This window comes from Zosterops lateralis (genome assembly GCF_965231275.1).
Source record: "Zosterops lateralis genome assembly, chromosome: 2".
Lineage (NCBI taxonomy): Eukaryota > Metazoa > Chordata > Aves > Passeriformes > Zosteropidae > Zosterops > Zosterops lateralis.
Window position 1 is genome coordinate 31,682,178 of NC_139763.1, and position 12,099 is coordinate 31,694,276.

General features: G+C 42.4%; 1 protein-coding gene across 1 annotated transcript in view; it reads left to right on the plus strand.

Annotated features, from left to right (window-relative positions):
• Positions 1-3,067, plus strand: part of AFF3 (ALF transcription elongation factor 3) — a gene marked incomplete at both ends in the record, with an annotated part of 311,403 nt that extends 308,336 nt beyond the window's left edge. The window contains 3 exons of the mRNA XM_083885208.1: positions 1,173-1,222; positions 1,353-1,567; positions 2,946-3,067. Coding sequence (XP_083741334.1) covers positions 1,173-1,222; positions 1,353-1,567; positions 2,946-3,067 — 387 coding nt within the window. The remainder of the gene's footprint in view (positions 1-1,172; positions 1,223-1,352; positions 1,568-2,945) is intronic.
• Positions 3,068-12,099: the final 9,032 nt, after the last annotated feature.

Sequence of the window (12,099 nt, forward strand, 5' to 3'; positions counted from 1 at the left end):
ACTGCTGGTACTGCTTGTAACTCCTGCAGTTTACAACACCTGCAGCCTTGCATTTAAAACAGTATCCATAAGCAGATCTCAAGCTGAAGGACTTTGTCTGGTCTCACATGGATGTCAAGAAGGGAAGGCTGTTCTCCAGCACACAATTACCTACAGGTTTGGCTTCAGAGAGCACAAGCAGGTTACTTTCCTCTGAAGAATTAGACTGGCCATTGCTGAATGTGAGACCATGGATGGGATGGACTAGGAAAGCTTTGTTTCTTAGACTTCTTTCTCTCAGGCCTAGGACTACATCAGTCACTTGGGAGAGGGGTGGAGTTTTTCCACAGGTTAAATGGTCAGGAACCAGTGACTGAATCCCCTCCAGCTCTTCATGCTTTAGTGACTAAAATCATTCTAGCTATCCAGTCTCCATTACTGCTGACATCCAAATTTCTCCTGCTCTGTAAATATAGCACTTGTACAAGGTAGTCTCTCCTCAAGCAATGAAATTCTTTAGGCTAAGCACAGTATACCAGAGTCTTAATGACTCCAGACATACAAGAGACCACATTAAATTATGAAATGGCCCCTTCTGGGGTTCTCTGGGGAATCCTTCAGCTATGAAAACCACCAATCTACATGGGCAGTCTCTCTGACCTAGTGAATGCTGCCATGTTTGGACTAAGGGGAACAGCTCCATGAGGAGCAATCATGAGCAAGATTTTTGAGCCTGGTGGTTAAAACTCCCACCTGAGCTGCAGATCCTCAGATTCACATCCCTATGGAGCCAGGCTGAGTAGATTTACAGTCTTGCAGGTCTCAGGGGAATGACATTTGTCACTGGGGGCAGGAGAGTGGGAGGAAATCTTCCTGATTTTCTTCATCACAAGAAATTTCAGCCTAAACTTTACAAAGAGTCCTGCAGAACTTTTTTTTTCTGAATTCTCAGCATTTCTGTGAAGCATTTCACCTAATGTTTTTCTAGTCAGCCCCTATGCCAGGGTGTTTAAAAGACTGTTTCAAGTCTGTTCTGCAGCACTGCTTCATCATAACATCAAACTAGGCTGACTGGGTTTATTGCATCGTGAGATGCAATTGCATCACATTTCTGCACTTTTACATTTTTTAATGTGTTCATTTTGTAGTCTTATATAAATTACATGCATTGTGAATTACTCCTTCCTTTCCAGAATTCATCAAAAGCTGCCCAGAACCCATCTCCTTGGGGTGCCAGTGGAAAGTAAGTTGCACAGAAACTTATATCAGATTGGCAGTTAGAAATCATATATTTTTACCTGTGGTATGTTCTGAAACTCTCATAGGTTTAATCCCAACACCTTTTAAATAACTGTATTAACACTGGTTTCTAGGAGCACAGGAACTCCATCACCTATGTCCCCTAGCCCTTCTCCAGTCAGTTCTGTAGGATCCCAGGGGAGCACGGGGGCCCCTTCCCCATCTCCTATCGTCAGCATCCCGCAACGCATTCATCAGATGGCCGCCAACCACGTCAGCATCACCAACAGCATCCTGCACAGCTATGACTACTGGGAGATGGCTGACAACCTAGCCAAGGAAAACAGAGGTGAGCAAAGCAAGGCAATGGACTATTCTAGAAGACTGTCACATGATTTGAATCAGGAAAATTACTTATTTTGATATGAAACCTGTCTGCAAAGTAGGACTGCAGAGATGGTTTCTTTCTTCAGTCTGCTCCTAGTCTGTTCCAAAGCAGCCCAAAAAGGCAATTTTGATAGCTGTCTTGCTCAGAAGAGTTGAGCCAGGACTTGTGACAGACAGGTCACAGACTTGGCTGTGAGTAGCACTTACTGCCATCTGTGCATTCCAGAGAGGAAGGTTTGCGGGAGGTAAAACAGCTTCCTGCCCCCAAAGTCATGGAGCTGCATGGGATGTGTTTAGCCAGACCACATCAAAAAGCAGGAGCATAACTCCTTTTGGCAGAAGGAATGAACAGCCCCTAGCCCTCCCCCATCCATATTAGATACAGATTGGAACAAGGTGCCTGCAGCAGACTTCTTCTCTTAGGTGAACTGGTTTCCATGACCAAATGCCTTAGCATCTGACTTGATAGTGAAGTATTCCTTGGTTTTCAGGCTAATTTGTGTATTTAAGGCAGGGACAGGGGCAAGATCTGAGTCAAAACAAGGGCACCTAAGTGAAGGTATGTAGTTATGATTTGGAGGGCTCATCTCCCATTGCAGTTGATGGAGCTTTGTTCGATACAAACAGCAGTTCAGAGTACTGTTTAGTCCACCCTGAAAGGGAGACAGGGATACAATCCACTGAGGTATCCTTACCTAAAATGCCACTCCAGAACTCTCCTGCACATCTGTGTTAGATCTGCCAGTCCAGGCTGTAAGTATCAACTCCCTGAGAGCATCTCAAATGGGCGCTACATGCCTCTGAGTAGTTAACTGAATTGTCCCTATCCATGGCACAGGGGTTGGAACTGGCTGATCTTTAAGGTCCCTTCCAACTCAAACCATTCTGTGATTCTAAGTCCCGACTGTCTAGTTATCCAAATTACTCTATAGGCTGGGTTGGCCATGTTGTACAGGCCTCTATTTCTCTGTCATGGTAGCTTAAATACCTAGCATATCACAAATGTTTAATTGGACACTTATGTGTGGACTTTTTGATCTACTTGTCCTCAATCTCAGAATAAATCTTGCCCAGAGTTTGTTTGCTTTATCCAGACTCAGTTAAAAGCAAAGCTGAAGAACTCACTGCTTTGTTCTTTGAAAAGAAAATTGTTGTGCATCAGCCTGTAACATTATGAACCACGGGGCTTTAAAATTAATCTCACCAGCATTAAACTTTCATTCCCACGGAATCTTCAGCCTGACTCAATTTGCAAGAGAATAAAATCTGTTAAAGGGTGACAAGTAGCAAATAAAGATTCACTCTTCTGATGCGGAATCTTTTTTTTTTTTCCCCTGCAGATTTTTTTAACGACTTGGACGCATTGATGGGACCTATCACCTTGCACAGCAGTATGGAGCATTTAGTTCAGTACACTCAACAAGGACTTCACTGGGTGCGGAATAGCGCTCACTTGTCGTAGTGACTGTGTGCCATTCACATGGACAGTATCCCTTTCATGGATAATTCAGTTATTCTGGACACTGTGCTACAGAAATAGTCAGCTACAGCATTGATCCAAACAAAGGTGAACATTTCTTCAATATTGAGCAAAATTCTTCTGAGTGTAGACATGTTTGTGCGCAGAAGTACAATATACAATGATGTCTCTTCAGAATGAATTGTTCTGTATCACTCTCCAAACATTTTCATACACTAGAAATGCTATAAAGAACTGATCTTAATGCACAAATGTACCCTTTCTATTCTTGTACTGAAAAACTCAGAAACCAAAATCTTATAGGTTGATTGAACTAAGTGCAATAAGCACAGATCCCTATTCAGGAAAGCTCACAATAGATTCTTAACTTTAAGCTTGTACTGAAATCCTGATGATTTCAGCAGAGCTTAAGCACATACACAAGGGCTTTCCTGAACTGGAATGAATGAGGGCAAATTGTAGACATGGAGAATTTTTACTACGAGTATGGACATGTCACAGAAGTTTCCATATTAATGTGCCATCTCTCTGTTACTTCTCCTCTGGAGCACAGAGAGGAGTTGTGTAGTCCGCATGTGGTTGGAGAAAGACAGCATTCCTTCATGTGCAATAAGTTTCAACAAATTGCATGCATTTCTTTATCTCCTGTCTTCTTAAATAACTTTATGTCTGGTTCAGCTCCTCACCAACAGTGCAACCTACAGTATCAAGCGAAAGGAAGGCCTGAAAACAGATATGCTGATAGCAAGAACTTAAAAGAGATGGTGGAAAATTGCTTTCTTTTACTGACAGTAAATAGATAAGGAAAAAATATGGCAAACAGTAATCCACTTAGGAAGGAAAATGCGTTAATTTCAGCTGCACACACAGAGAGACAGATATTTATAACAGTTGTTGGCGTTGCGTGGGAAGGCTTCATCCCACAGATTTTGACTTTCATATCTTTTTCATCTAGCAGAAGCTTGCAACATTTTCTTCCAGGCTGTATGGGAGCATTACATGCAATTTCCTTTATCTGGGAAGCTGAGTTTGCTGCTCATCAGACTAAGAACTGTTTCCTATCATAATCCTCTCACTCTTCATGCATAATCCTCAACTAGGCTTTAACGTTTCTTGATTTATGGGATGTTTTCAGTTCCTGTTGACAGGCTGTGTTTTTCATGCCAGAAGAATTAATCCCACAATAATTGGAGTTTAATTTGGGTCAGATGAGGTCAAGGCCAGTTCGTATCAACTGTGCTTGCATTCAGTGCATTTTTGTTCATTTTCAGTGGTTCTCATATATTTACAGGGGTTTTCTTCTATGTTGCAAATAATTTTTTTTGCAATCAGATTTGCTGCCTTTACTCAGCAGCACTGGTGACTTTCAATGGACTGTTCTTGTCCGAGTCATTAGTTGAACCCTTTTACTGTTATTTTCTAATCTAATTTGCTTACATATTATGAAAATGTGAGTACAAAAGACACTATAGGCAGAAGATACAAGGAGAAGTAGCCACTGATACAAATGGTTGATTAATTGGTCCTTGCTGCCTTTTTTTTTCTGTCCCCATTTTTGAAGATCTGCATTTTGAAGAAAGGACACCAAACAATATGGCACAAATTCTCAGTCAAATGTCTTTGGTAGCACAGACTCCATGTACCCCGTGGTAAAGAGTGGGTTTATGAGCACACTGAGCCCCACACAGCTGTGTTTTTCTGCCAAGGCTGCTCACCATAACTCCAGCTATTGCTCAGACTCGGAGCATTCACTGTGTTCTCTGAAGCAGCCACCAAGGAACTGCTCAGCCCCAAGCCATCCTGGGCCAATATTTATGTGCCCCTCGGTGCTCAGATACTTCTCCCCAAGAGAATCCCTGTGGCTGTGGTCACCTCTTAGCATGGACTTGAGTGTTACAATGTGACTGGCTTTAGGAGAGAACATGTACTTGCCTTTAAATGACAAAATACGTAACCTTTGGGTTTTGCCGTCACCCTTAGCCCTGGCTGTCACTCACCCCAGAAGGAACACAATTTGTTTCGTCACAACTATCATGGAGAACTTGATCGGTGCCTTTTTGTTTATCACTTGCCTGATCTCCAGCTGTGGAAGTCTGTCAGGATTTGCTAGACTAGTAGCAACAGATTCTGTCAGCTCCTTCAATGCCATCTGCAGGTACTGCGGGATTTCTCCTCAGATCAGGAAAGTGAAACTCCAGCTAGATTAGCTTCTGTTTTCTTTGACGGTGCCTATGATGTTTATCTTCAGATAAGTTTGGAGGTTTGGGAGCTCTTTCTGATATTTAATGTTGAGAAATTTTAGAAGTAACATATACTACTTGCCTTAAATGGAGTTTAGTTTTATTGCACATGTGGCATTTGAGTTTTAAATATGGAAATTAGAAGCATGTTTATTTTACTAAGATTGGGATATTTTTCTTAATCATGATGAACTCTTTGTATGGATATATTATGTCAAGAAACTTCAAAGAAATGCAAGAATTAATGGTGTTCTGTTGTAACATTTCCAAGTACTAAGCATCTCTGTAGATGATTGTCCTTTCCTGTACATTGCTCTTATATTGAGTTATTTTCAGCTAAAATACCTATTGCTTCCTTGGAAATCTTACTGGTTCTTAGTTTTTGTGCTGGCATCATCTGTGTTGTCTGACGAGCACGCTGCACCTTAATTTCTGGTGGAGCAACAGGATGAGTGGATTAGAGGGTTTGGCCTCTCCATAAGGTTTCTTGCAGCTATTTTATTTTAGTGAGGTTATTTAGAATACTCTTTTGTGCAGGCTTTTTGCTGTATAGGGTTGCTGCTGATTGGATGACTGAATGTGGCATGGTGACAACAAATACTTAATTTCATCTTCTTAGGGCCTGGTCTGCAAAAGTGCATGTGACTTTAGGTCTGGTCTAGTTAAGCATATACACCACTTTAAGAACCTGAATAGTCTTAGGCATATCACACCGTGAGTCAAAGATGCTCTGTGTGTTTTGGATGGGACCAGAGGAGACCTCCTTCTTTGCAGTTCCATGAAAGACACTGCCTTATTTTAATCCGCTGTAAAAGTCCTGGAACATGCAGGCTTCTTTAGCCATAGCAACATTCAGGTTCAATTTTGGAAAAGAAAGAAGTCATTCTGTACAAATCCAGAAGGATTATGCTTGGGGGAAGAGGTTTGCTTACAAACAGAGGCTTCTGAATCAGTAAGAGTTCATACAGCAATGGGAATGGATTCAAAGGATCTGTGTATTGCAGGTGGACTTGACAGAACGGCCTATAGGATCCTCACAGACAGCAAGATCATACAGAGCCCTTGGCCTTAATCCTTTATAGTATGGCATGGTGGCATGAGTGTCAGGTAAGAACAAAGCATATGCAGAGGATCAAGTGTGGTCAAAAGCCAAGCATAGTCCTTCCTGTCATGTGGCAGGATACCCAAACCCTTGTTTGCCTATTTCTTTTGTCCAAATAACACAGAGCTCCAAAGGAAGAGATCATAGTGAACAGAAGACCTTAGGTAAAGGAGGTTAAGAGGATCAAGCCCTAAGTGTAGATACAAACACATATGTATATACTGTAAATCTAAATAGTAATAAAGTTACTGAGCATGAAGGATATTACTAGTGCCTACCATTGATCATCAAGTACTCATCACTGAGCAGCCATATCACCTCAGAAGTGCAGTAGCTACACAAAATCATTTGTGTAGCTAATTAATTTATATGAAATGCACCTTTGGGATTGTGCCATAGTATCTCTTCTGTAATACAAATGTTCAACCATTTTTCATGGCTACTGATTCAAATCTGAAATGTCAGAATAACTTTTCTTCCCCAGATGAGGATATACACTTAGACCTGGCTAATGTGTACTTAGTTTATCTACCCAAGAGACTTCAGTAGTCACCGGCCTTAATGCATGTACAGTATATGCTGTTCACTGACTTATTTGCAGGTTTAATCCAAATGAAATTGGAATTTGCAAAATGACTTGGATTAGTGGCGTCTGCTTAGATATCCCGCAGATGTGACATTCAATGATTCATGATTTTAAGCAGGAAAGTTTGAATTTTATGTAAATAACAGTGGATGAATTCCTTGATCTTTTTACAAGATGATTTTTTTAAAATGAAAAGACTGTCAAAGCAATAGGTTTTTTAACTCTCCTAAATTTTGGCAGGTCGTGGGTTCATGGTAAAAGCTATATTAAGAGCATCTCCTTCCGCAATATGCCTTGTTTTTACATAATCCTCTTAAAGCTTAATATCTCAGAAAGAAATGTTTCTTGTTCATAGCGATAGCAACGTTTCCCTCCCCCATTCAGGGAGAATCTCCAAACTAGAATAAAATCTCCTGGCACAATAGAAATACAAACAATGCCTGAACTACACAGACTTGTTAAGGTAACAACAGAAGTCTGTCTGGCACAGACCTAACATGCCTCTCATTTTGTGTTTGAAACTAAAGAACTCGTCTAGTTTTCATGTCTTAAAAATGCCTGGTTGGTCGAATCTATCATAATTACAACTGTTACATTGGGTTATGTGCTGTGCATCAAGGGCTGGGAAGGCATGTAACCATAGATAAATTTGTCAAAATGCTTTTAGAAAAGTATTTGGATGATCTTATGCCTAGTATGTCTCAAAAAATGTGGAACTATGTCACTCAGCCAATATTGTTAGCATAAAAATTTAGCTACTTTACTGTCTCTCACAAAGTTGCTGTTTGCCCTCAAAAAGGCCGAGATTCCATTTTCAGTGTCACTGGCCCCCATGCTGTAAATTGCTCTTAAGGTTAATTAACAAACTGGGGAAGTCATTTTAGGTCCTATTTCTGCTAACCTGACTAAAGCTACAGAGAAGAAAAGCACTAAGATTTAGAGCATCTGTTGGTCTTTCAAAAGACTGTGGTTTTCCTTCAGTCACATGGGTGAGATGTGGCTAGGGCTATTTCTTCAAGTAATTCCTCCACTTGCTGTCTAGCCCTGTTGCCTTTGGTAGCCCACAACATGCCTGACTTTCAGGGGTGTGTCCTACTTTGGCAGCCCAAGCTACCTTTCCAATGGGATGCCGGGACATGGAGCAGGTAACTGCATAAAGGGCCTGGCTTTTGCCCCCAAAACCAGCAACAAATTCACCAAGGCTCCTTCACTTCTGCAATTTGTGTAGCTTGAGTTTCACACACTGCAGCTTGAAGCCCAGCCTTATCCCTGCTGCCCTCAAAGAATTCCAGAAGGTCCAAGGAAAACAACACAATTGGGGGGGAAGGGGGATTTCCTCTGTCCCATGGCACTTAGTCGTTTTTGGGAGCAAATACAGTGAACAGCATGAATGATAAGACATTCAGGTCTCATGTTTCTCATATGTACTAACACAGGGATACTTAACATTTATCTGCCTCATAGGGCTTTATGAGAACTAATTAATGTTTGCAAATCACTTTGTATCCTCAGAAGGAAAGTGTGTTGAAGAGCTATAGAAAAAACTGCTAAGTACACTGGATGAATTTCACCCCTGAGTCCAGAGCTACAAGACCCACAAAATCCTTAAATACTATGTAAGCTCTCAGTGTAAGCACCAGAGTGTATAAAACTTGTGCTTAGTGCCGACGGCTGTCACAGCCCAGGTGAAATTGCCATTCCCAGAGTATCTATGACTTTGATCCTGGCAGAGAGCAAGAATCACAACAGTACATAATATAATGGGACAAACAGCACAGATTAACAAAGTGCTGCATGGCCATCCTAAGAATTTCAAATCTTTTTATGTCTTTCAGTCACTTTGTATTTCTGCGAAAGAAATTTGTACAAAGTGTGTTCCTCAAAACAGCCTCAGAAGTGTTCAAATTATTTATTAATCCAAATCCAGCTTCATGTAACTTCGAATCAATGGAAAATTTTTTTTAGAATAGTGCATTGCAGAGAACTAGTCGCTTAACAAAATGTTCTAAAAAGAAGCCTCTTGTGACAAATACGTGTCTGATTTTGATGCACATTAGCAGTAACCGAAGTGGGAAGTCAGAGACAGGTTGGGAACACAATGTTCAGGGAGTGACCATTGTTAGCCAGTATCCCCAGGGCAAACTTTCAGCTCTGTTTTGACACATTACCCCTAGAAGTTATCAATAAAGCACTTCACTAAGGAGTGAACACCAGTCAAATCACCAAAATGTTTCTAACATGGTTCATGTCACTCAGTCGATCCTAACAAGTCCTTTCTTAGCAGTAGTTATCTTTTTCCCCTCCACTTGGCATTCTTACATATGAAATTCTCACCCTGTCAACAGACATGAAAGAAAACATTTCCTGCAGGAGCAAGCTGGACATAGATAACATTTACCAAAGGACAGGCCCTTCTTACTCTTTTTCTCACTTCCATTTTGGAATATACCTCTAGTTAAAAAAAAAGGCATATTTTCCTTTGCAGTTTTAGATTTATCATAGAATCATAGAAGGGTTTGGGTTGGAAGGGACCTTGAAGATCATCTAGTTCCAATGCCACCGCAGTGGGCAGGGACACCTTTCACTAGACCAGGATGTTCAAAGCCTCATCCAGTCTGGCCTTGAACACTTCCAGGGATGGGGCATCCACAGCTTCTTGAGGCAACCTGTTCCTGTGTCTCACACACTCACAGTGACTAATTTCTTCCTTAGATCCAATCTAAATTTACCCTCTTTCAGTTGAAAACTGTTTCCCCTTGTCCTGTCACTACAGGCCCTAGTAAAGTCTTTTTCCATCTTTCTTATAAATCCACTTTTTGTACAGAAAGACCACAGTAAGATCTTCCCAGAACTTGCTCTCCTCCAAGGTGAACCCCAGCTCTCACAGCCTGTCTTCATAGGAGACATGGCCCATCTCTCTGACCATCTTCATGGCCTCCTCTGGACCTGCTCCAACAGGTCCATGTCTTTCCTGTTCAGGAAACCCCAGAGGTGGACACTGCACTCCAAGTGGGCGTCTCACAACAGCAGAGGAGAGAGGAAAATCACCTCCCTTGACCAGCTGGTCATGCTTTTTTAGCTTTCTGGGTTGCAAGGGCACATTGCTGGTTCATGTCCAGCCTCTCATCCACCAGCACCCCCAGGTCCTTCTCAGCAGGACCGCTCTCAATCAGTACATCCTTCATCCGGGACAAACTCAGGGACAGGACCATTTAATTGACCTTGTTGGGCCTCATGAGGTTCACATGGGTGTCCTCTCAAGGTCTCTCTGGATGTCGAGATCCCTTCTGCAGTTCTAGATATTTTCTTCCTCAACTCCATCTCCCGGCTTGCAACATGCAGGACAAGGTGGAGTTGAAATTGGTCACAGGAAAAAGATGAAAGGCAGTGCACAGCTGCTTCAAGCAGTTCAGGACTTTCCTTTCTTCTCATTTCCACCCCATCTGTGGGACTGGCATCCTTTCTCCCATTATTTCTAGTGAGAGAATTCAGTTCCCTCTTGAGGAAGGACAGTGAGTGCTGATTAGTCCATGCACATCTTTTGACAGCTCTTCTCCTCTGCAGGGAAAGGCAAATGAGAGGGACCAGTAATCTGGGGACCAAAAGCCCTTAGTGCTGGTGACTCAAGTACCTTGTGAGAAGCAGCAGTGCAGCTGGAGGGGTGCCAGCAGCATGTCCTGGCCCAATGCCTTGGCCTCACTGTGCTGCCAATCCACTTGAGTGAGTTTTGCCATTTCATGGCCCTGCAGTAGAACCAGCAGGAGCACCTGTACAATGACCTTCTTTAGGCCATGGAGGATACATAGTCAGCCTCATAACAATTCACTGGGGTTAAATAGCAAAATAAGGTGCAATGAGAGAAAAAAAAGATTCTGATTTAAACACAGAAGTTGGAAATCACCTCATCTTGTACTGAAGGTCTAAAATAAGCACAATGAATCTCACCCTAGAAATGCTTGTTTGTCTCCACTGGCTAAAAAGGGGATTTAGGTAATGAGCTCAGATACAGAGGTGCTATAAATCCCACCCCTGGTTTACGGTTGTACCTGTTGCTGACAGGAATGCCTGATGAAATTGGTAAATATCTCAGGATGTGCTGAGGCAGGATGGGGCTGAGATCATGTTGGGAGGGAGCACATATGCAGGAAAATAGGTATGTGGCAAACACATTTATTTCTCAGATGTTTCAAGCATATGTTTCAGACTTGGACCACCTCTTGACCACTCTATAATTTGCTAGGCCTAAATCCAAAGTAGATTCTTGAGAACTGAATGTGCACCTTTTTCTATTCAGATTCCTGAAATATCAAGAAAATTTTACAGTTTACTGAACAGTTGCAGGCACTTTTTCCTTATGTTGCTTGGAAGTAGAGCTGGCCTCCTTTAAACAAGGAGAAAGACTGCAGACTATAGTCTTTTCTGTAGACTATGAAAGAGATGAAATTGGCTGTGAGCCTAAGTGAGGCAAATATTGCTCTTTTTTATGGAAATTCAACAGCATTTTTCAATTTTTTATGTGAAAATGGGAATTTTATTCATGATGAACAGCCCATAGGCCACACAGGGACACCTAAAACTCATGGCTTGCCAGCAGACCAGTAGTCCCACAGCAGCTCCTAAGACTGGCTTCCCTTGCTGTTGGTGGGGGCAGAAAGAGCAGTGGTGGTTTGGGAGCTCCAGAGCAGCCAGGTCAGGGTGGGCCTGCAGTGCCATTGTCTCTTTCCATGGATGGCAACAGGAGGGGCAGGAGCCAAAGCAGAGGAGCCAGGCAGTGTGAGAATTTCTCTCTGGGCAGTAATCCCTGGTCCTGCTGTGCAGGGGCATTGTTCCGTGCTGACCGTGGCAGATGGAGACGATAGCCAGAGTAACAAATCATGGCTGCACACACATACTGCTTTTGGCAGCTCCCTGCCTTCCTGGGCATTCTATTTATGGAAACCTGGACTGCAGTGGTGTCTGCTGGGCAGTGCCATGTTGCAATAGGCATCCTATAGAGACTCTACGTGGAGTTGGCACCATGCAGAATTCAAAACCCAACCACACTGTGGATGGGTGAGGGAAACAAACAGGTGGGGAAGACAGTACA